The following is a 26,563-nucleotide window of genomic DNA, read 5'->3' as shown; positions in this document are numbered from 1 at the left end:
GAAATGTTTCTTGTTATGACTGACTTCTGCAATGTAATCAAGAGTTTTCTGAAAGCAAGAGAGACCTGCACTTTAATATGCAATATCAGATAATCTCAGTTACATGAAACAGCCACTGTGAAATGAAGTGATTTTAAAAAGAGAGAGACTCTTATTTCAAATCCAAGAGGGGTTAATGGAAAATCAATGTCCTTAGATAAGAAATTTTACTTGTGTGATAAAGTAAAATATCACTCCATATACACTGTCATGGTTTAACCCCAGCTGGCAGCTCAGTATCACACAGCCAGGGGACAGGGAGGAGAATCAGGAAAGGAAAAAGCTCATGGGTTGAGACAAGAACAGTTTAGTAACTGGAACAAAGTAAAATATAATAATAGTAATCATAGTAAAATATACTACTACTACTGATGATAACACTCGTAATGGGAAAAACCAAAACCCAGGAAAAACAAGTGATGCACAGCACAGTTGCTCACCAACCACTGACCGATGCCCTGCCTGTCCCCCGGCAGCAATCGGACCCTCCTGGCCAATTCCCCCCATTTATATACTGGGCATGATGTTCTGTGGTATGGAATATCCCTTTAGCCAGTTCAGCTAAGCTCTCCTGGCTATGCTTCTTCCCAGCTTCCTGTGTAGCTCCTCAGGGGCAGAGCACGAGACACTGAAAAGTCCTTGACTCAGGGTAAGCACAGCTTAGGAACAACCAAAACATCCGTGTGTTAACTTTATCCTCACACTGAATCCAAATCACAGCCCTGTACCAGCACCTAAAAAGAAAATTAACTTTATCCCAGCCAAAACCAGGACAACACTTACCTACTTGAGTGTGAACTCATGCGATGTGTTACTCATAACTGAGGCATTCATGCTCTCATTCATATTTCACAGCTTCAATTTTAATCAGATGCTACTTATAAAGTTACTTTCACATAGTTCTTGTTCTGTATTTGGTATAGGGCCTGCTTGGATGTTATGACAGTTGTGCTTCAAAACAGAAGGACAGCAGTAAAGCCATCAAATGACAAACGCAGTGACATTTCAGGATATTATTTATTATTTTTAATTATAAAAACTCAACACATTAAAGAATTTTTATTGCAGAGTCCTAATGGTGTCCAAAGCTAGAACAGCATTTGCTTAAGGGGGCTAAATTGGTTTTCTAGTAATTATATTTCTATTTTCTTATACTGATACTACAATGAAAATAAAGCACACGAGTGCTTTGTCTCTGATGCCTTTCTTAAAACTCTTTTAGTCAGGTGATATTGTTATTTTTTTATCCTTTATTACTTTTGGATTGTGGTAAAAAACCACACAGTGGAAAGACAAATAACTATAACTTTTCTGAGCTTTCCTATCACCCTAAAAGAGGAATAAAGAGTTTTCATCACCTCTAACTGCTACATTCAGTCCAGTGGTGGTGTGGCAGGAAGGCAGTAAGTACATCATTTCTCCTTCCATTAAGATCTATTTCTACATGGTCTTAAATACTTACAGGAATTGGAAACATGATCAGTTGAGGTACAGATCTATGGTCCAGGTTCCTCTTGCTCTAACTTGGACTCACTGAAGATTTCTATGACTCCACCTAGTTCAGTGGGTTACAGTACATGAATTTGGATATGAGTTATACTATTCATACCACCACAAGGTTTGAAAGCAATATGGCTCATCTAACAAGACATGCAGGAGATTTTTAAGTTAGAGCATCACACCTCTCATCACATTGTTGAGAGCCAACAGTCAATACAATATAGTTCAACCACAGCTATTCCATTTTACAAAGGAACTTGAGAGAGCCCTGGCTGCTCCCTTACTTGGAACCTGCTTGACTCCTGCCTTTACAGCTCTGTTAAACTACTGCCTGACAGACAGCAAAGATAAAGCTCCCTTCTCCAGGGGTCAATTACACTGAGCATTTCCAGTACATGACCACAGTACAGTTGTCTGACACATGACTGTAGACTAATCAGGACAAAGATATGTGATCTCCCCTGAATTGCACAGGATAGTCACATCCACACACCAACATTTAAAACAGATGAAATCCTGCCTGGATGCTCCTGGAGCAGGAGAGAACACATCAGTCTGTAAAGAGATACTGCTTTACTGGCTGTAGGAGTTATACAGAACTACTAACAAAACTTAGTTTGCTTGCAAGAATTGCAAGAGGTATCCATGCCTACTTTGTTGAGGGCAAATCCCACCCACTTCTAAGTTAACCCATTTTCAACGTGGTTTGACAACCACGTTGATAGCATACAAAGTGTATGGACACGGGGCATTTTAGAGCAAAACAATCTGAAGCTGAGTCAAACTAATTTGTTGCCTGTGTTGGGTCACTGCAGTTGCCATCAGTTTCAGGGCTTCTCAATAACCTCCTGCAGAGGACAATTACATGACTTGTCACTGTGGTTTACATAAAATAAAAAAAGTTCAATATTCCAGCTACGATTTTGGTCCAAGGTCAAATTTGGCAACTTCATTTTTCTGCAAGCAAGAAAGCCATTAATTATTGAAAACCAGCAAGCTGCGAATTTTTTTTAAATCACATATCAGTCTTGAATTAGCAAGTCCTCAAATTCTTTGGAAAATCCGTTTAATTATTTTGATAAATTTTTGAGAGATAGTATCAAAAGATACTGCTTCCCACAGCTACCAATTATAACTGCAGATTTGTACAGGGGAGTGTTTCAGACTACAATTGTTTATACTATTCTTTTACTGTGGGTAATTCATTGAAGTGCAGAATGGATCCAGCACATCAAAGCTTTTGCCATACAAAAGTGTTAACGGCGCTGCACTTTACAGCACTTTTTTCTCCCAGATGGATGATCATATTGGTGTAACAGTTCCCAGCAATTCTTGCAAGTCAGCAATAGACTGCACAAGATTTAGTGGATGCTGTTTAGCTAGAGCTTGCTTACTTAAAGAGTATACAAATACTTGTTTACTACTGAAGGATTCACTCAGATGGAATGTAGAAAAACATATTCTACTTTGGCTTAAATTTTCAAGACTACTATGACTAAAAAGAGATAAAGTTTCCATTTTTTTCTGCAAGATTTATTCTGACATCTGGCATTCCAGAAAAAGCAATAAATGCTCAGATACTGTAATTGTTATTTTGCTGACAACTAACTAGCTCTCTAATAAAGGGGAAAAACAAACAAACAAAGAGTCAGCCCTGAAGCACACCTGGTGAAAATAAACAGTCTGTCAGGGAAATGAAAGCCAGGCATCATTCATCAAATTCAACAAAATAAAAGGCTCTGTGAGTTCTTCAGAAGTGGTGTCTCTGAAGGTCAGAACTGTATTGCAACAGTAGGGATCTGTAAGTAAATACTGCAAGTTCTTCAAAGCTAACTTCCATCAGTGTTGACAGAAATATCTCAATCTGTGGTTGTTCAGTCTGTAGAAGAGAAGGCTCCAGGGAGACCTTACTGTAGCCTTTCAGTACTTAAAGGGGGCCTATAAGAAAGATGGGATCAAAGTTTTTAGTAAGGCCTGGTTTTTAACCTAAAACAGTGTAGATTCAGACTAGATATAATAATTTTAAGATGAAGGTGGTGAAATAGTGGAACAGGCTGTCCAGCGAGGCTGTAGATGCCCCATTCCTGGAAACATTTAAGATTAGGCTGGACAGGGCTCTGAGCAACCTAATCTAGTTGAAGATGTCCCTTCCCATGGCCAGGGGGTTGGACTAAATGACCTTTAAAGGTCCCTTCCAAACCAAACTGTTCTATGAATCAAGCACCACAAATTTGGATCATGCATGAAAACACAGACTCACATGAGCATACATGTGCTTATTTAGGTTGCATTTTCTGGACATATATACTTGGTTTTGAGTGAGAATCCATGAAAATCATTACATGTGGAAATTGCATACACAACATATTATGCATAAAAAAATAAAACTTACTGATAATTATTTTGTATAGAAGGAATGATAGTGTATTACTAGTTTGAAAAATTCATTTTTGAATAAAGCAACATGAGAAGAAAATTAAAGCTTCCATAAAAGTATACCCTTGATTCGCTGAATAGCACCAGCCCCTCTAAACAGGCATTCCCTGTACAGACAGAAATGTGCAATGCAGCCAATAGAGAGACTTGTAAAAATGAGATATTGCATATATTCCTAACAAAGGAGACCAAATACATGTTTTTGGTACACACATATGGCACAGGTGTTGATGACTATGATTATAGCCACTTGACATCTTTCATAATCATCAAGTGCTGCTGAACCACAACCACCGAGGCTGAAAATTTCCATGTCAGTTATTTAGCATCAGGCTGATTTTTTAGGCTTTATTGTTTTTGCCAAAATTTCAATAGTTTTCAATAAAAGGTCAGGGTATATAACTGCATTTCAGTTACAGGAATTAAATAACTGTTGGGAAGAAGAAAAATATCCCACAGTTTCCAGTTGGAAAGAACAACTTGATAGTAAGCCTTTGTGCCAGTGTGTTGTCTGCAACCACTCAACAGACCCATTCAAAGAGTCATTTCAAGAGACTGTGCATGCTCCAACCCCAGGCTATGGGACAGAGTAGTGCCAGGTAGTGCTTTCGTGGAGCCGGATACAATGAGAAATCTGTCCTTCTAAAGGTTTCCACTACTGGAAAAGAAAACCATTCAACACAAGGACAAAAAATCTGGAGACAGAAATAATAAGAGACTAAGACTATGACAAGGAAATGCTGGAAGGTCCCAGTTAGGTATGACCGAAACAGAGCCTGAATTTGCAGTGCTTTGAACGGACATTAATCAGTACCTGAAACAGAAGACACTCAAGACTTCCTCGACTGTCAGCCAGTTGCTGTGAAATTCAGTGGTAAAATGAAGCTCATTGTCCTCCAGGGACTGGTCCCTGTAGAAGATTAGAAACCATCACATATGTCTGTAATTGCCATAAGCAGTCAGGAACAGCTCCACTGAATTCACCTCTGATGATGAGCAATGCAGTTCAGCACTGTGAGTTAAAGTTGCAGTCTGCAGGTGTATATGCATTGAAGAACGTATTCCTCCACTGCAATATCATGGACAATTCCCTCATAAGGCTCCACCCTGCTCAAGGAAATTAAGATTCAGACTATCCAGTTTCTCTCTGAACCATTCATGCAGTAGTTCAAGATTTAGCCTTATAAAAAAAAAAAAAAATCTTGTACAGTTTTATGGCCAATGTATTCTTCTGACCTGAGTAGGTAACTGTTTCCGCTTTTGTTAAAGAGAATTCATGGACTAAAGTAAAATCTTCTGAAAGCTTACAGTCACTGAACTACTTTTCTGAATGGACATCCAATAACACCTGAACTTCACAATCCGAATCACTCAGTGGTTTTGCAAAATCTCAAACCCTGAGATTAGCTAGTCTATTTAAACCCAAAGAAGCTGTAAACCCAGAAAAAAAGAAGCAATGGCATTTGCACAAGTAGAATATACTCGTGCCTAGAAATGGGACAAACAGTGTGAACCTTGCTTTCTGTCAGACTGATTTGATGTCTGCACTTTGCAGCTGTAAGTCCGATCCCAGCAATACAGTTAGATCAGCAAACCTTCTGGCACTACTGTATGTAGCATATGGAGGCCAAAGACAGTTCCATAGATGAAGTTCTTCTATTGGTCTGATCCAGGCTACATCAGTTGATGTATATAATATATACTTGAAGAGTTATGCTTTTGGAAGAAATGGTTACATTCATCATCATTTTTAGGACAGCGCAAGAGTCACTTCTGAAGTGGCAAATGTAAGGAAGTTCCCAGGCAACAGCTATAGAAGTCAGTCTCCTACCAGGCTGCAGGTTTTGGTACCTATCCCAGCAAAAGAGCATCACCTGCAGCTTCAGCAGCAAATTTTTATCTGATCTAGAAACAATGTGTACATAGACATGGAAAACAGATGGTATTAACAGGCTATGTGGGGAATCCTGTACAAAAATGATGGCTAAGAAGAGAATTAAAAGAATGGCAGGTATGTGAGCACGTATGAGCATCCCACTGGGCTGGTGAGAAACGTGTAATAGATTGTTCACAAACGTCATCTTTGTATATCACATTTGGTACATTTGCAAAATTCAGGCCAAGGGGGAATTCAGAGAGAAGACAGAGAAGGACTTTAAATCTCAGAGTCAGATTTTCCATACTACGTGTATCTAGCCTAGCATGCTCTCCGGTCAAACACGGGAAAATAAAATAGTTTCAAACGCTAGGAGACCTGTTGGGAAAACACACATTACATATATAAATTACTAACTGGTTTTACCACATAGTTTCCTAAGTACAAGTTCTTACTCCAAATGGAATGTTTACAACAGGGGTACATCTAGTAGCATGCAGGATTACTCAAATCCAGCTTGAAGTGGCAATGCCTGTATATCACAAGTATTACCCTAGACCCAGTCTGACATACTGATTGAACAAGTGGGAAAAAACACATGTAGAGCACCAGAAGAAAAACTGGCAGATCATCTTACCTGTAGTTTTGCTAATTAGTTTCTCCTGCTATGTGGGGTGCCTAATTCAAGGCTTGTGAGCTTCTGAGGGGTGTTTGCTTCTCAAGCAGCAATAAAGTAAAGCCACAAATACAAAGCCAAATTCACACAATGAGGTTGCAGAGTGCACCAGAATCTACAGACTGCAGACATTGCTGCTAAAGGACCAGTGTGACCATGCAGCCTGGGTACTGCGTGCACACATGCTTACCCTGTATTTTTCCATCCACCTTTCTCACCTTCTGAAAACTCGATTTGTCAAAGTCTACCCTTTTTCCTAGTAAGTGCTTCCACTGCTGAACGACCTGCAAAGCCAGGATTCATTTTCTGATTACTGAATCACTCAAGCTTCCAATTTCAGCTTTTGAACACACGCTGTTGTCCTGCTAAGTCCCTATATCCAGTTATCAAGTCACCTATCAACCTTCCTTTCAGCAGCTTCATCTCCTGTAACATGACAACAGAAGGCTCACCCTCCAGGCTTGGGAAAAGGCTGTGCTCTGCCTTCCATCTGCTTCTACACTATTCTTAGAATTAAAACATCACAACTGGACGCGGTTTCCTTGTAGACTTAAGCAGCCTGACCTGTGTATGTTACAACAATCCCTGCTATTCAATACAACTTTAATAACAAGAGATTACATTAGTCCCATTAGCTTTTCATTTAGACTACATGTAACGTGGCTACCTACACTAACTCCCAACTCATCTTCCTTGACAGCCCGCTTTCCAAGGGAGAAGAGGCCATATCTGCAGGATGAAGGGGTTTTTTATATACTGCACTACATTTGGCTGCAATTAAACAAATTTTCTCAGAATCATTTAGTTAGATTACTTATATCACACCTGTACCATTAACCCATCTTGCTGATTGTGTGTTACCACGTCAACTGCTACACTTAGGCAACCAACACAGGAAGGTTGAAAGATGCTGCACAATCAGCTAAACCAGGGGACACCAATAAAGGCCCTTTTCATTAGTGCCTCCCTACTGTGTATGGGCATCTGTCAATGAAACAGCATGATTCCAGCACACAGTATAAGGAATTAAAAGGCACATGTTTAATTAAGATGTCATGTGATCCTAAGCTGTACACTTGCTTTGCAAAAAAAGGTACTGTATTCCACACGGTAGCTGTTAAAAACTCAACTTGTACCCTTGCCAATGGGAAAAAAAAAAAAAAAGAAAGAAAGAAAGAAAAAAGTACCAGGTTAGTCTGACAGGCTGAGCATCAAGATAACCAGTATTACCTATACAATGCAATTCTTTGTTGACAGAAACCCAAATTAACTTTTCCATTCTTTTGGCAGAATTGGCAAGAGGCTAACAGGTCTGTAGCTCCTTGTGCTGAGAGCAACAAAAAAATCCCAAACAATCATTTATTAACAGAAAGAAGCTATCTCCATGAGATAGACTTGGAATGAGTCAGTATGATATGGCTCTGAATACGGCTTAATGTGGCATAAAAAAGGACTGTACACATCTGTGAATGGCAAATTCAGCAGTAGATTAGCCTAGGATAATGGCTACAGGTGATATTCATCAAAATCAAGCTGTCTTTTGTTTGCTTTTGATAAGCCAGTATATGACAAGCTTTATCTATATGCATATAGCATCCATAAACCAATGGACACAAGCAATTTTGCATGGCAATTCAGCCAGTGCTTGACAGCAGATTGGATTGCAGTACTTCATAGGGTTGATATGCTCATAACAGATCGTCACATTCCTGGCATTTCTCCAGACAGTGTTTAGACTGTTTATAAACAGCAACAAAATATTAGAACATGTAACAAACATTTCCTTATAGGCCATTTGGGATTATTCCACATTTGGCACTGTTTTTTGAATAACCTTATTAATCTATCTTCAGGTTCTAAGCTGTTATATTTAGATCAAAAACACGTACTGCAAGATAAAATCTACATAACCTATGCAAAATAAACATTAAAAAGTGTACATTCAAAATTACAGTCTAGGAAAACCTTGACTAAATAGAACAACTGTGCCAACATTCAAAACCAAATTGGACATAGTCCTGGACAATCTGTTCCAGCTGACCCTGCTTGAACAGGGAGGTTGGACTAGATGATTTCAAAAGGACCTTTCCAACCAAAATAACTCCAGGATCTGATGATTTTTGACATGCAAACAGGTAAATCATCTCAATTCTGCAATTCACTGCACCCAACAGAACCTGCAGAGAAAGTGGCTTGGTTGTATGCACATAAACTTGTTTGAGGGATCGAACGCTTCCCTCTAATCGCAGCACAATGTCACCAGGCCCTGTGCAACGTAGGTGCCATGTCAGTACAGCTGACAGGACTGGGATTACATTGACAGCTTGTTTCAAACACATGGCACACTGACAAAAGATACACATTTCCTCAAGGGTATCATTGTTCGGCATTTCACAAAACAGAACAAAACCTCAAATTCCCCATGAGGAAGATTTGGGATTTTTAGTCAGTTATCAAGAAGCAACACTTTTGTGTCTGGAACTTGGAGGCTTCTCCTACCAACTCAATAGCACAAGGAATTCCTCATGCTTCAAGCAGAAGTACTGGGGAGCAGGATGAGGTCTGTGCAGCCTGATGGGTTGCAGGCTCTTGAGGTTCTGAAAACTTCTGTGGGACAGCTCATGTTCTGACATTACTTCTGGATTCCTTTGTTGGTTTTTTTATTTGGCTTTGGGTTTTTTTCAACCTTTTCTGCAAGGCTAAAAGACTAAAATAAAGACTAAAGAAAGACTAGAATCCACAGCAGACTGCAGCCAGTGAAGAACAGAGCACCTGATTTTCAGCAGAAACACAGCCAACAAATATAAGCATTCACATATTGGATTATGTTCGGTAGTAGCTGTAGTTAATAATAAGGCATCAGAACAGGAGTCCCCCGGTTTTACCCAAGGCCAGCCACTTACTGTTGATTGTTGAATAACAAGAGTTTGCCTCTAGTAAGCACTGTGGGGCTCAGATACATACCTTAATGAAATCTCAGGGGAGGAAGACGGTATTTTGTCGTGTTTTTCCTTAAGGAGTCATGTCTTTTGTGCACCTTATTAAAAAAGTTCATGGATTAATCCACATGTCCATGTTTCAGACCAAAATTGCTTATTAAGATCCTAGTTTTTTGTGTCTCTAGGCTCACATTTCTAAGTCTAGGGTTTCCACATGCAGAGATAATAAAATCAATTAAAAGATACAGGTTTCTCACAGTTGATTCCTGTTTGAGCAGCAAGCATTCATCTGGATGCACACAGAAGGACAGGGAGCCTTCTCCTGCATCAGTTCAGTGTTTATCACCAGTAGGATCTGAGGAACCAGATAAACACTTAACAGGATGCACAGATCCTTGCTGTGTGAAGGGATGAAAGTCAATTCTTGAATGCAGTAAAGGCTTGAACAGAATCCAGCCACTTTTTCTTTTTTTTTTTGCTCCAAGAGCTCCTTCCACTAAATTCACAGGAAAATGCTGGAACTGGGTCCTTGCATCTTTGCTGAAAGAGCCAGGTATTTTCCTCCACTGTGCATTCTACAATAACAAGGACAAAGCTCTATGCCAAGTGCACTGCACCGGACCCTGTCAGGCTTTCAACCTGTTCAATTAACTATATCAAATCAAACGATTTCCACTGGAGCACAGGGAGGCACTTCTTTTTCAGTGGAGGCTATTCCCCTGGCAAACCCTGAGCAGTGGAGGGCAGCTGCTTTAGCACTTGAGCAATAAAAAAAAAAAAAAAAAAAAAAAAAAAAAAAAAAGGCAGCTTTGGATTTTATTTTTATTGTAATATGGGGGAGGTAGAGAAGGGATAAATCCTTTCTCCCCTAGCCTCTTTGCTCTCTGCAAGAGGCTCCGCTGTCTGGGCTGGTATTTCCACAAACAGAATCATTTTCAAAGAGGGACATGACAATCGAGGCGCTGACAGGCTCATTAGCAGAGCGGGGAAGCTGGGGGTGAGGACCGCAGGTCTGCGCCCTCCGGAGCTCTGTGGTCGCCGATGGCAGGGGAGGGCACAAACGCCGGGATCCCGCCGGGATCGAACCCCCGGAGCGCCGGGCACATCCCGGTGCCGGCGGGGCGGTAGCCGGTGCGCCGGCGCCCCCTCGAGGCAGCGCCCGGTACTGCAACCGCGGGGCTCTGCGGGCTGTGCAAAGGAAGAGGGGAAACCCGCAGCTTTCCCAAGGGCATCCACAGGCCTTTCCAAACACCAGCTCGGAGCCACTGAAGTGTTGAGGTACTGTAGGAAAGTCCTGGAGGCTGCAGGCGGAGGTTTGCCCAGCCGCAGCGGGGGAATTTAGGAGGGGTCAGCTGAAGGGGCCGAGCTCATCTGAAGGTCATGCCTTGAGTCCTGGCAGAGGGTCTGGGGAGTGGAATGAGAACACAGCTGAGAACACAGGGCTGCGACAGATGGGGTTAATCCATTTGTCAGAGACTTGGTGCAAGAGCGGAGTTGTTGTCTACATATCTATTAAAAACCAGAGACCATAAAGAAGCTGGAATCACAGCATAACTGATGGAGGGCGTCTGGCTTGGTCTGGCTTGGAACAATCACAGGGTATCAGGCAACGGCAACACACAGGGGTGAGAGAAGGACACAACGTATTGCAGACTGACCAGATGAGAGAGATTAAATACACACTTAGAATCACAGAATCATTAAGGTTGAAAAAGACCTCCAAGATCATTGAGTCCAATCTGACCAAACACCATCATGTCATCTAAGCCATAGCACTAAGAGCCATGTCCAGTTGTTTATTGAACATTTCCAGGGATGGTGACTCCACTACCTCCCTGGGCAGCTCATTCCAATGCCTGACCACCCTTTCAGTGAAGAAATTCTTCCTGATGTCCAAAACAGAAGTCAAACTCTCACCCATGGCTTCATTCAGGTTCAGATTCCAGGAGGGCTTCCTTCTGCATTTCACCGTGAGGTTAGCTGTGTTATTAGACTGAGGAACACTGCCAAATAATTATAAGATTACACTAAGACTAAATCCCCATATCATGAATAGCACACGCTGGCAAGTAATAAGCTGAAATAAAAAGAATCAGCTCTAGCTGCTCACTGATATCACAAACACACACCCACTAAGCAGTAAATTAATTCACTTTTTTGAATTCAAGAACCGTGAGGTCCTCTAACAACTCCTCCACTTAATCACTCTACTTTTCCTAATCTAAGTTTTTCTTACCTACAACTGAGCCATAAAATTGACTTCATAGCTGCAGAGCAAAGGTGACAAATACTCCTTCCCCATCAATAGCACAAGTAACGCGAAAGGAGACCCTGCAATATCTCCTATTTTTTGTCCTGGTTCCCACTCTGGTGGGAACTTCTGAAGTGCTGCAGGAAAGCCCGACTTGATGGGAAATGAGAGCTCAGCAGTACTAACCATCAGTTTAACCAAGCTGGAAAAGTAAGTTCCAGACTCCAGAGATACAGCAGAAGTTTTAAAACAGCAACCCAGAATGCAACCTAATGAGACTTCAGTCAGGGCACAACACTTGGAACCAACACAATTCATGAGAAGCCCTAAATATTCAATGGCCAGTTCTAAACTAAGGACCTCATTTTTTGAGTGGAAGGATTTCAGACCATTATCCACTATATTGAAGTAGTTTATCAGCATTAATCAAGTGGGGAAATAAAAAAAAAGGAAATAAAGAAGGGCCATCAGGGTTAACAACACTGCATTCTGTGGCTTCAGGCTACTTCTTGAAGCCACAGAAGGTCTTGAAGGTCTTCAAAGTAACAACAAGGTGCTTCACCTTGCCTAGCTTCTGGATAAAGGGATCCCATAACCTAGTGATTGATCAGGGATCCCATAACCTAGTGATTGATCAAGGAACATGGTAAAGTTATTACTTTATTACTGTTATTACTAACAGTAAGTGATGGATCCAAAAATGCATAGAAAAAACATTCTAAGAAATAAAATGAGAGGGTAGAGCTTTGATATTGGGCAAAATGTTAGAATTTTAATAATAAAGTAATCAAACCGCCTATAAAGCAGCTAAAGAAAAATAGTTGATAAAAAGCATGCTTTGTCAAGATCATGCGAAGGGTCACAAAAGAAAAGGTGGACAAAGAAAAAGGTGAACATAAAAGGGGTGTTTTCATAAAGTCTTCTCTTGGCTATACTAAGTCCATTAAATTCATCTGTTTGGAGGCATCCTTTGCCTCTCCACTGATTACTTCAGCAGTTTACTCTCTTACCCTTGGTTTTAGAAAGCCAACTTAAGCTGGATGCCTGAATCACCTAAGATAGACGGGTAAGCACCCAAAGATAAATCAGTAGCTCATAAGGTTTTTGGCTCTGTCAGTGGATCACAATCATTGTTCAGTTCTTCTTGCACATACACTGTGCAGCCTTATCAGCAAACAAGGAAATATCACAAAGCTTTACAATATGGATTGAGAATTCCTGAAATAGGCTTTGCTAAGACTTTTGATACAATTTTCCCTATTTTACCCTAATTCACATTTTTAGATCCCTTCTGAGTAAGAAACAGAAACTGATTTTGAAACTGGCTGCCATGGTGAGAGGTTCTGGCGGTGCATTTTACATGATATTGATGTGAATCAGAGTTCTGTAGAGAATAGAGTGGATCAGGTTTACAAAAACTGTACAACAAAGATCTTTCCAACTGGAATGGTAAAACATGATATGATCTCTAGTTAGGAAAAAATTACTAAAATAAATAGAACAAGATTAAATTAAAAATGAAAAAACCCTTGTGTTAGAGGGAAGGAATAATCCAATTATCATTGCATGTATAATTATGCAACATTATTTCCCCAACAACTGGCAGCACATGAGCAGTAAGTACCGAGGAGCAAATAAACACTGCTTCAAATGAAGTGCAGTATACCTCTTTCTTCTGTCCCCTTAATACTCATACTGTAAGAGTACAGAAGAACTCATCTAAGCTAAGTTGACAGGGAATTTCAAATTTGAAGCTAAAGAACACGAATTATATTTTTCAGTTCAAAGATGATTTCTGTCCTCTACATCAGGCAGGAGTAACAGCTATAGCAAACCTGGCTACCATGGCTCTTACTGAATTCTTATATAGTGAGAGAGGAAGGAAAAAGAGGCAGCTAGAGTGTAATTCACTTTTGAGAATGCTGTAGAGCAATTTTTTACTGAAACCATGAGAGATCTTCCCAGGTAGTTAACAGTGGAGAGAGCCTCCCAAGGAAAAGCAATCAGACCCAAAAAATATACAGTAAGACAGAAAATGGTGTAAAACATTCATCAGCTACTTGCACAGCAGATCTCACAGCTGATAATGAAGCGGGACAGTGGAAGCTTCATTCTGAATTTAGTGGATATAGAATTTAGTATGTCATTGGCAAGCAAGGCCAAAAATGCCTCAATCGCCCATTCTCAATTTCCCTTTCCTATCAAACAGAACAGATGATATTATCACTTCTTCCACACGGGATTTTATGTAACAAATAATAGTATCGAACACTCCCCACTGGTTTGCGCACAGAGAAGAAAATAGCTCCATTTCATTACTAATTGATAAACTCTACAGATTAGTTTTCACAGAAAAGACAATTGATCAGAAAATAATCAACTATGTTAATACTTAAGTTACAACTCGCACAAAGTGTTCAAAAGCCTCATTGTCCCCTTCTCAACTGCAGATGAGTCTTCCTGGTCAAACCAGATCCCTCATGAGCCATTATAGTCTTGTGTCCTGTTGTGGAATTTCATTACATATTACATGAGCTACAATCTGATCACAAAGCAAAACCCAGAAACCATTGCTGAGGCATAAGAGAAGATTACTTTCATACAAAATTTTCTGTATCAGTAGGAGGCTGAATAATGAAAAGAAGATTTCTGCTTTTCCAACTTCTTTCAATTCTCCACTATATAAACACAGGGTTACATTAATATATTTCTGATATTATTTTCCATGCAAAAAGAACAGTTGCTACATATTATGCAAACAGGAGCCTTATCCCAGCACCTATCACTCTTTGATGTGTTCTACATGTTAAAAATTTGAGAGCAGCCAAGTATGAAACAAGGAAAACTCTTTAGTCCCTTACATTTTCCAACATGAGCGTCACAGTTCCACAAAGAATGCTGCAAATAGGTCTGACCTTATCCAGGCAGCAGAATAAAAGCTCTCTCCAGGGTGAAGTGGTGATTTTATTTTATTTTTTAAACTGCAGATGGATGTAGTCAGGATTGATCTGACAGCCCACCAACCAACATTGCTATTAAGACCTCACAGAAGGAGCATGGAAAAGTGGCATAAATAAGGACTGAGGGTAAGGCTGGCTTAAGCTTTGCACCACAGAGAAGGGAAGGGCTTCACAGAGATGGCTGGAGATGGAAGTTGCTTCTGTTATCCACTATCAGACGAACACTGCTTGTCAGAAGACATCTATTGTGCTTAAGAGCACTGTCACATGCAAAACAAGGAAAATAATGAATACTTTATTGGAAATTACCTCAATTTCGACACAATGAAGATGCTTTCTGAGATACATGACAGTGCTGAAGAATGTTGAAATCTTGCTACAGGTTTGGGACCAATCAAAGAAAAACATGGTAAGCAAAACTTTAACAATGCTTTAAAGGAGGCTTAAGTACTTCCTACAACACCCTGACCTGACCCAGGACCATCTTTGCTTGGTACCAGTCCTACACTTGACCATAAAGACTGCTCTACCAATAACAGCCTAGAGGGTAGGTTGTGACCTGTTTATAAGGGACAATAAAATGATGTTCAATAAAATAATCTAAGAAAAGGTGCCAGTTTGTGTAGTCTTCTACTATAACTACAGTAGGATTTGTGAGAAGACTCTTGTGGTACAGGTGTTAGGTAACAGAACACCTACAGAGGCCACTTTATAGAACACCACATTTTGCTTCTTGCATCAGTCCTCACATTAGGTGCATTATATCACTGGCACAAGAGATATTTTGGATCAGTGTGATATGCATTAATAATGGAAGGAAGAAAGATAACAATAGTGGAATCACTTGCCAAGGGAAGGATCAGGAAGTGAGCAGAACTTGTTCCAAATGAAATAGACTGTTAACGAGAAGTCTCAGCTGCCTCAAGAGACACCTTTTATATACATATCACAATGCATTTGACAACACTGGAATCTTATCTCTGTTGTATTGAGAGCAAAACATATGGCAAAGGTGAACACAATCAAGAAGTCACAACACAGTGAATAAACCCATCTGGTTTTGGTCACCCTTCCTGTCCCAGAGCTAGGAGTGAAACCTAGGCCTCCTGTGCTCCACTGCACACCTTTTATCCCCAAGTCACTGCACTGGTTGCACCACAAAACTCATCTGAGTTCCATGAAACAAAGGGTGGAATTAAATTATATATGTTCTGAAAATTTTATTAAAGAAACCCCAAACTTTCTCTGTATGGAGTGAGTAAACTTTTAGACCCAAGGATTCAGTGTGCTTCCAAAGAATGCCAGAGTAACCTGAAACAGAGCTATGATGTCTCCAAATTCCAATGTAGTATCTTAAACCACAAGACCATCCCTTCACCAACATGCTAAATAACTTGAGTATTTTATCTGATATGATAAACTCTAACATCTACAAAGATATTACTTAAGTGAAAAAATCAATCGAGATTTTAAAAGCATGATTTTATATAAATTTCATAAAAAATATGTCAATAAAGCTGATTTAATGTAAGCATCTTTAGAGGTCATAGAATTAGCCAGATTTTAAGACTATTTGCAGCAGGTTTTCAGTAGCAGTTCATATTTCACTTTCTGAGCTGCTGTTTGGTATTTAATGGTTATTCAGAAGTTCTGGGCCCTTCTAAAACTAAAATGAGGTTTTCTTGAGTCCTGTTCCTTTCCTCCTTAAAAGTTTAATTTAAAAAGGTTTGAGTCCTTTTAAGTACCTCCTATCAAATTCTTTCAATTGGACCAAGGTACCTCTTGGGTATTACACTGACAGAATGAGGTTGTTTAATGATCATAGCATTAAAACCTCGTGCTCTGAGACATGCAGTAGCACATTGGGGAACATGGTGTAGAAATAAAAGGTGAGACAGTGTTTCCTTCCTTCCTCCCTCCTTTTTCTCCTTCCCTCCCTTTCTTTCCTTCCTTTCTTCCCTTCCCCTCCTCCCTTCCAATACACATCCATAAGCCGTTCCTTGGACATCATCTTTATTGCTTTGTCAATGGACCATTTGCCCCAAAATGGTTATTCTTTGGTCATTCTATGCCCAGTCTTGTTTCTGTTAATTGTGAGACATTGCAAAATCTTCATTGTTCCAATGGTACAGAATAAGACCATTAAAGAACAACCCATCTCTCTAGAACTCCCCAGTCATTTAAAAGTATCGCTGCCCAGCAAATCAAAGCCACATGAATGCAAACAAAGTGAGCTCCTTTTTTCGGGTTTATCCCCTGGACTAATCAGTATAAAATCAGTGTGAAACACTGGCAAATCAGTGCAACTTTTTTATTTCTCTTCCTACTGGTGTAAACTCCAACATCAGCTGTAGAAGCTTCCAGTGACATGGCCCTACCATGACATTGCCTTCTTGGTTGTACAGGCCACTGTCATCTTCGTTCCTCCCTTTTCACAGTCTTTATTTTTCCCCATCACTGCTAATTCCTATCAAATGCACTTAGATCTCACTCAGTATTACTCCTTCAAATTATTTTGGTTTCTTTCTCTGGGTCCAACACCATGAAGAGTACTTCTGACCTGTTGCTGAATAAGTCAACCAAATGTTTCTACTCCCTGAATCCAAGCATGTTATATGCTTGGATACATAAGAATCTGCCCATTTCTTATTAGATCTTTCCATATTTAATTATGCCTAACTGGTTTGCAAATGCATTTTCACTGGTTCTGAGGTACTCAGTAAGTACTCAGCAAATCATAGGACCATGCAAGAATTTAGATGGAAGGGACCACAGAAGAATTTAGATGGGAAAGGATCCCAGCAGATTTCTGGCCCAACCGCCTTCTTAAAACAAGGTCAGCTATGAGATCAGATCAGGTTTCTCAAGGTTTTATCTAGCTAGGGCTTGAAACCTTCCCAGGACAGAACTGAGCAACCTGTTCCAATGCTCGACTGTTCTCATGGAGAAAAAGTTTCTCCTGATGTTCAAGCTCAGCCTCTTGTTTCAGCTCAAGTCTGGTGTCTCTCACACATCACTGTTAAGGGTCAGGTTCCATGTTTTTGACAACCTTCTCCTACATACTGGGGTCTGCTGCCAGTCCCCCCATCCCACCCTGGCAAGCTGCCTCTTCCCCAGACTGAACAAGCCCAGCTTCCTCATAGAATCATAGAATCAGCCGGGTTGGAAAAGAGCTCTGAGATCATCAAGTCCAACCCTTGATCCACTACTGCCGTGGTTACTAGACCATGGCACTGAGTGCCACATCCAGTCTCATCTTAAAAACCTCCAGGGATGGAGAATCCACCACCTCCCTGGGCAGCCCATCCCAATGTCTGATTTCCCTCTCTGTAAAGAACCTCTTCCTAAAATCTAACCTAAACCTCCCCTGGCAGAGCTTAAGACCATGCCCTCTTGTCTTACTGATAGTTGCCTCAATGGTCACAGGGCAAGTGCTCTAGCCCTGAGCATCTTGTTGGCCCTCACCTTAACTTGCACTGGAGATCCAAGGACTGTAGTCTAAAAAGTGCAAAGTAAAAGGGAATAATGACTGTGCTGGATCAGGTTACTATGTTCCTGTTAATAGTGCCTATGATTCCGTCAGCATTCTTTGCTGCCAAGGCACAACACTGGTTCATTTCATCTTCCTCACTATCAAGACCGTGGGTCCTTTTCACCAAAGCCGCTTCCCCACCAGTCAGCTCCAGGCTGAGTGGGGTGCAAGAGGCTCAGTCTTCCCAGCTGCAGAACTTTGCAATTGTCTTTGTTGAATTTCATAAGGTTCTTCCAGCCTGAGTCTGGTCCCTATGCCTAAACGTCTGTGGATGGTCCCTACTCTTGAGTCTATAGACTGTTACCTCCAATTTGCTGTCATCTGCAAATCTGATGAGAGTACACTCTGTCCCATGACATCCTCAAGATCACTGTAATATGAAGATTTTTTTCTTATAGGTAAGTTTCGAGATGAAGCATTTTTTTTCCCTACATATCTGAAGCTGCTCTTTGTCAGAAATAAAAGGTACAAAATCTCTGCAAAGAAAAGGTCATTTTGGGTTGCATTTTTGTCCCCAACTCAAAAACTGTAATCAGCAACTAATAGTCTCAAGTAAATGCCACATTTTTCAACACCTATGGTAACAATGTTAGATATGTTTGCCCAAGATTATTTTCCTGGCTTATGACCATGTGTTAGATTTTATCTTCAAATAAAGTTTAAATATCCTTTCCATAAGAACTTTCTTCAAGTTCTTTTCCATCCTATTTTCCATCCTGTTTTTCCATATCAAAATAGCCTGTAAAGTCATATTAATTCCTGAGAAATTTTCAAAAATCACATTATTTTCTGTAGCCATATCTGGGAACAGTTACACTATCTTGGCTTCATCTTCATATTAGCTTCCATGCTCCTTTCTGAGCTACAAATCCACTGTTCTAGCCCTTTATTAGAGTTCAAATAATCAGAGTCATGGGGACCAACAGCACTGGAAAGATCCTCCTGAGTTAATGATTTCACTCATAATACTATCACAATATACTTTTATAAAATCTATACAAGTATCGATCATGTTTCTTATTTGGTAGTTGCTGAATTGAAGTTATTTTCTTTCCTGCAGATTTACTTTCTAAGACTCATATGGATATTTTCCTTTTTCCTCTTTTGTCTAAAGTAAGAAAGATTGATCTCAATTCTTTTTCACAGAAGTCTATAAAGTTCGAAGTTTTGCACATCTGCAAGGAAACTACAAGATTTCCATCTATGTTTATGTTGAAATGAAAACAACTTCTCCCTTAATTCTAGAAACAGATAACATGATAGTAAAACAGTATTAGAAAATATTTTAAAAAAGCATCAATTTCTTCTGGTAGTGCTCTGGATGCAGTCAGCTCTGTACACATGGGTGGAGACACAGACTACATTCCTACAGACTGCATTTAGCAGATGGTGACCGAGAGGAAATAGGCACAATGGTTATGTAGTAAATATCAACACTTACCAAACCAGTACAAACCAGCTCTCACATGTAAGTGTGTATAGGTACTCATGGCTACATAGCAAACAAATATTGGCAGTTTAGTTTGCCGTGTTTGCAATCTTTCATATGTTATCAGAAAGAAAATAGCAACAGAAATCAAGGTAAAATTTGAAACACCACAAGTACACATATATGAACAGACACTGACTGAAACACACAATGGTAACAATGCATTAGTGTTAAGACTGAAATTTTATGTAAAACTCAATTCTCTGCTTAAGATTAAATGTCTGAATTCCAATTCCCAACTTGGTATACTACCACTTCAGAGAACAAATTAGTGTACCACATTAAATTTTTTACAGATTAATTACTGTCTGGCATATGAGTAAAAGTCCTATTTAACTCCCAAATTATATTTGCTAAACTGATGTCTGTTCAAAGTGGTCAGCTAAAAGACAACTACAGCAAACTGAGTAGGAGTTGACAAGCCAAGCAGATCAACAAAATCAATATCAACTTCTAAAGAAAATAGGAAAATAAAATACAACTATGCTTTTAATATATTCTTTTAAGAAAAGACACCAAGTTTTTAAGGTTTGGAGGTCCTGCATGTATCTGGGGACAAACCATGATAGAACAAACAAATATTTTTTAGACTAGACAAGGAAAGTTTGTGCAACTGGGAAGCACTCTATCCAGAGAAGGAAAGGCTGTGAGAAAGAATGGTTGGTTGTACTCGAGCCACATTTGGGACAGGAATCAGTTTTGTTTGCTGGAAGTAATAGTTTAGATTGATACTAGGAAATACCAACTTTAAAGGTCATAAAATATTGGAATAGAGAGACGCAAAAATCTCCTCCATTGCAAATTTTCCAGAACAAAGTTAGACAAATATCTGCCAGAAATGAACTTGCTGTATTGATCCTACTTCAGGCCTAGGGAGGGGCGCAGTTGGGCTTGCTTCCCATCCTACGTGTTAAGGACTCTAAGGTTAATTTTTATTTCTTTTTAAAGGGAGGAGGGACACAAAAAAAGATATGAAATCAAGGTGAAACATCTCAATGAAAAAGAAAATTTACACAAATTACATTTTTCGCCATAGGATGTTTCTTAATGTTTGGGTTTGGAGGTTTTTTATTTATTCGGAATGAACAGGGTGGGGCCTTTACCTGCATACAGACTGACTTCTTTCCTTGTTATATTGACCCTGAGTAATGTGAAACTTATGTTTTAGAGAGATGGGGAAATCACTTACCACATCCTAAGAAAGCTGGAATATTCCCCCTACTCTAAACCTTGCAACTCTCTAGTCATCCAATCAACAAAAAGCCCTCAGTGCACAGTCACAGTCTATTAACAGCAAAGTAAAACAATTTGCCACATTTTAAGTAAGTAAAATATTTCTGATAGTGCATACTTTACCAGTTATGTCATGCTGTTTGAATGACTCACTGTAGATTTGATACTGATTAGGGCAATGTTTCTTCAGCCATTTGCAGACATCCTGCTGGGTCCATAATGCCACAGGCTTGGTCAGCTTCACAGTCCCGGACTAGAAACACAGAATGAAGAGCAGAAATTATGTTTAGTCTGCACACAAGTTTCAGAAATGTTTATCTGTGACATCCATATACAATATTAAAATAATAAATGCAAGACAGCAGCTGCTCTGACTGGCAGATATCCAATAATCACCAGCACGTTACACAAGACCCAGTTATTAAAATACATCACGCAGGAATCATACACAGCGAAAGGTCCTTAAAGATTATTTTGCATTGCATACATGTTCCTTGCATCACAGAAACATACTGCACTATGTCTTACTTGAACTACAGTTTAAAGAGTGACCAAGTGACAACAGTCGAAGGGCAATAGATACACACTTTGAAGCCTTCAAACTCACAAGAGGGATGTCCATTTGTATCCCAACTTGGATATAACCATGGAAGACCAGAAATATCCTCAGGCCACGCACGGTCCTCAGCTACAATTAGGAAAGACCTTGCAACAAAGGCCTTTAGTGCAAACAAGCCTAAAGACTGGTTCTGCCTGGGAAAAGGCCAATGGAGATAGAGCTGGGGATATTGGTTCATAGTGAGCATTTCAGCTGACATAGTTTGCGTGATGTTTATAAGCAGCTATAGTTTATCTGCTTCCTCTTTACCTTTAACCTTCCTACAATCACCTTTATATGAAATAAATAGGACTCCTGCCTAAAACAGTTGCTCCTTTATAATAAATAATAATTTTAAAAAGAACTCTGTTCAATACTTTCCTGAAAATTCAGTTTTATAATAGATGAAGAGTTTATACATAAACATTCATAAACTGATTGCATTATTATATGTACAAAGTCACATTTCATTTAATCAAACAATTCACCTTTGCACATACACTTTTTTTAACCCTACAAGAATGCTGAGTTCTATGCAATCTGAACTGCGGGGATTTAAAACCTCTTGTTAAAGCAGGCAAAACAACAAAAAAAGAAAATATATTCTAAGTGATTTAATCTTTTTTTTTTTTTTCAACACAGCCTGCCTAAGAGACTAAGAAAATCTTAAACAGATGGGTGGTTATTACCAACAATAAATGTTTAACACTGGACATTGCTGATGTAAGTGGGTGTGAACATCAATGTATTCATTTACTTCATTATTTTGTCAAGGAACTGACTCCAGGAAATAAAATCAGAGTGTCTCTGTTTCCATGCTATGCATGCAGAATACTGTCCTCCAGCTCCCTAGTGGTGTAGAAGGTTCAAGAGAAGTTTTACTATGCAAATTTGAGGTGAAGAGGAATGTCATCCCAACCCATCTTCTCCATTAGGACTCATGGCAGATTCCTTCAATATTGCCAGCCAGGGTTTATCCCTGCATTTACACAGATGTACTCTGTCAGACAGACCTTTTCGAAGTTGCTTTGAAATTTTTCATTACTGGAAGCCCTAAGGACCAAAGCAGTTTTAAGCCAGTGCTTTGTATGTCCTATCAAGTCCATAAAGTACATCATGCAAAGATACTAAGTTTAGGGCCAGGGAATATGGCAGGCCTAAAAATCCAGCAGGAAAACGTGTCTTGAATTTCTCATGTCCAATTGTCTGTATCTCTTTTTTATTGCCTATGTAGAAGTTAGATAAACAGCAAGAAAATTATGGTTGAATATATAACACAATGCACATCCCCTAGCTCATTTTTTTTTTATTTGAAGAAATAAACTCATCAGAAACACTAATAGGCATCATCCACATTTAGAGGTATCACAGTAATGCAAAAAACTACCCCAAATAATCATTCTCATCTCGTGCTGCCACCCACTAACATACAGCAGGCAGAAGCTTGACAGACCTGGTATCCACAGAAAAAGAACCTTCCAGAGGTGTTGAGGGTGTACTATAACCAGGACAGCCCTTGCTCTACCTCTGCCCTTTCTGAGAAGCTCATCAGTCTTCCACACATACAGGAACCCCCATAGGTCTGGAGAAGGGGCAACTTCTGCAGGGAGAGCAAGTGCCCTGTAACTCCTCCAAGCACCTCACGCAACTTGGAAGATCAAAGGCCCCTCTTTGAACCTCTCTGGCCTGCTTGTTAGTGCCATTTGAGCCAGAGAAGAAACTGAATGTCAATGAAGAGCCCAATCTTATGGTATCAGTTAGCTGATTTTTATTGCATGCAAATATAAATGCGTGTCCTTCACAAATACATCAAAGGAATAAACAAGTAAAAATAGCCATATAACACTAACAGTCTCTCTGATTTCACAGAAATCCCTGAACAACAGGGTCAAGACTTAAATGTCTATCTTTATATGAGTTACTGCTTAAAGATATTTCTTGAGCATTGGAATTTCTGAAGACTAGAGAAAAGTCTGTCAGCCCTTGAAAAATAAATTGTTAACGGGCTTTTCTTGTACATCATAAAAATACTTAAATGACAAATATTTGTATACAAATATGTATAACTAGCTATAGATTTGCAAGCTATTTATTCCGAGCTGAAAGTACACAAGCAGTGCCAATGTTTGTTTTAACTGAGAGGCTGCTCTTTTCAGTTCAGTAACTATTGTCCTCTTAAAAGGTATAAGCACCATCATGTTAAATAGCTGAAGAACAAGTTTATCAACAATTACAGTACAAATTTAACACACCCCTCTATGGCCATGGAACTGAAATACGGTTTCGAATGTAGCTTTTATGCTGTGCAATATACACTGCACTGCAAACGTACATGCTGACTTCTTACCATCTAGCATTCAGAATTATGATAGAAACATGTTGCACTTAAGCTTATAAATGCAATCCAAAGAGTACATTTTACATTGACACCATCAAATATTAGGTTTAATTTTCTAATTCATAAGGATTTAATGAGTTAGAGAAATACATGTGTTTAAAAGCAATGGTTCCAAAAACAAAATCCCAGTAAACCAAGGAAAATTACCCTTACCATTAAAATACCTACTAAATGAGTTCTCTGCCATTAACTATATGTGGAAAACAGGTGGAAACTACTAACTACAGGTGGAAAACACACTATGTTTTTCTTTATTTCTGTTTTTCAGTTCAGTCAAACAATAGGCCTAAACTGATTAAAACAAAATAATACATCAAAAATTATCTTTAGACTGGCCTTCCCTTCCATTTTCCTGGCATAAACACATCATAAGACCACCTCTGCTGGCAACCCTTTAATAGTTTTAATCCTGCCAAACACTATGCCAACTCATATGCAAGATACAGATCTAATGAGAGTAAGTCTTCAGTATTCTCATCTTTTCTTGTATATTTGAAGGAAACCCTGTTTCTTCAGGATTTTGTGACAAACTCTTCAAAATTGCTGACCCCAGTTTTTACTATGTGTATCTGAAAGTATAAAAATGACGACCAAGAAGAAGAAAAAACTACTATATTTACTTCTGTGACAAAATTTCACGCTCTCCTTGTTACATGGTGCAGAGAAGACAGTATTTAAAAGCATCAACCCAAAAATAAATAAATAAATAAATAAATCGAAACTACAGCCTGTGCATTACAAAAGAGTGCATTTCAGTGTTTAGAAGAGCATTAGCAACCAAGCCCTGCTATTCCTAAGCAATGACGCACAAGTTATCTCTTCAGCCTTTCAGGTGCAGTTTACCAAGCCTGCCAGTTTTGAAGGTCAATTTATTCTCCAGAATTTCTTTGTCTTTATTTATCATATTTTACTCCAGAAAGAAAGAAAGGCTTCTGTATTTTTGAGTGACAAAGGGTTCAACCTCATTATTAAAACTATTTTACATACCATGAGACAAGTTATTTAAAAGAGCTTCTCTAACTGTAACATTTTGTGTATTTACAAGCGTGCTCAGATTACAAAATCCAGGGATTGTGGAGATTAGGGTCCTCAGTCAAACAGGGCTACAGGTCTGCTAGAAGAAGGCTGCCTCCTACTATTTGTAACATTCAGTTTGCCAGCATACTGATTCTGACATATAAGCAAAGTCAATGAATATTTGCATTCAAATTTACCCAAAGTCAGACCTTCCAGTTTCTGTATGAAACAGACAGACAGTACAACAAGTGATGCCCAAAACAGTTGCTCACCACCTGCTCACCAATGCTCATCCCATCCCTGATCAGCCCCTTCCGGCCAACACCCACCCTGGTTTTTGTACTGAACATGACATCTACAGTGTGGAATATTCCTTTGGCCAGTTCGGGTCAGCTCTCCTGCCTATGCTCCCTCCAAGCTTCTGGTGCAGCTCCTCAGAGACAGAGCATGAGACACTTAAAAGTCCTTGACTTGGGGTAAGCACAGCTTCACAACAACCAAAATATCAGTTTGTGACCAACATTATTTTCGTATTAAATCCAAATCACAGCACTGTACCAGCTACTAAGAAGAAAACTAAGTCTATTCCAGTGCAAATCAGGACAGGACACAAAAAAGGCAAGGCTGCAAGGAAAAGCACCATCATATATTAGACCAACCGTGTGGGTTCTGCCTGCTGTGTTTCAGACACAGAAATCTTCGTACAGAGTAGATGTGGATACAACTGATTAATTTTGAACCATTATGTTAGTCAGGCACGTTGAGGGAAAAGGGGGCTGAGAGCTGCAAGGGGAGGTATGAGAAGAACAAAGGAAGGAAGCAGTAAGGTTGTTGCCACCTAGCAGGGGCAGAGAGAGCAAGATGAGTGACTGTCACCCTGAGAATAATAGAGTCAGCTGGGGCAGGAAACATTAAAATGTGTCAGAAAACCATTTATGTGTCTGTGACCAGAGAGACTGGAAGGAATAAAATGGGATTGTTTCACGCATGAAGTTGAGAAGGAAATATTTGTTAAATCAAAACATGTCTTCTGCAAGCAAAGTATAAAGGACCAATGATATATTTAAAAACTAGAAAAATAAAATTTTATGTGTATCCAATACAGATACATAAAGCAGGGAACTTAAACTACACAGTTCCAAGAGCCATCTAAATTATTATCAAATTTTTCAGGCTCCTCTGGAAGCAAGACTAACAGCATCATCTTCATCGTTTTATGCCAAGAAGCAGCTGGAACAGGAATGCCCAGTAAGAATTTCAAAAACGTGATTTTTTTAAAACATGTTTGGGTTATATTTCTAAAGCTGAGAAAATAAGAATATTTTTCATATATTCCAAATTACTTCCCCAACATTAAAGTGACTATACAGAATTCAGAATCAATGGCTAAGATAAATGCTGGCTTTGAGTTCTGGAAAGAAGAAAAGAACCAGGCTTGTGAATGTGTTATCTTAAAATATTGAAAAACCTGGAAAGGACACATTTTGGTTTAGAAATACACTTTCTCAGGTAGTCAAATAGTTTATACTTACAGATTTTTGCAGTAAAGACAAACGAGAATTACAGTAATAAGCAGACACACCATAAAAAACGTGAAACCTCTGTTGTATTGGGTTCCC

The 26,563-nt window shown here is 39.4% G+C and overlaps 1 protein-coding gene across 6 annotated transcripts in view; it reads right to left on the bottom strand.

The window, feature by feature from the left end:
• Nucleotides 1-26,563, bottom strand: part of SAMD12 (sterile alpha motif domain containing 12) — a 190,990-nt gene that overhangs the window by 125,434 nt on the left and 38,993 nt on the right. For all 6 annotated transcript variants that reach the window (XM_032678183.1, XM_032678145.1, XM_032678154.1 and 3 more), the window contains exon 3: nt 21,055-21,184. In XM_032678183.1, the coding sequence (XP_032534074.1) occupies nt 21,055-21,184 (130 nt within the window). The remainder of the gene's footprint in view (nt 1-21,054; nt 21,185-26,563) is intronic.

The sequence above is a fragment of the Chiroxiphia lanceolata genome, chromosome 1, assembly GCF_009829145.1.
Source record: "Chiroxiphia lanceolata isolate bChiLan1 chromosome 1, bChiLan1.pri, whole genome shotgun sequence".
Classification (NCBI taxonomy): Eukaryota; Metazoa; Chordata; class Aves; order Passeriformes; family Pipridae; genus Chiroxiphia; species Chiroxiphia lanceolata.
The sequence above is the reverse complement of the archived record's forward strand: the minus strand, read 5'-3'. Positions and strand labels throughout refer to the sequence as shown.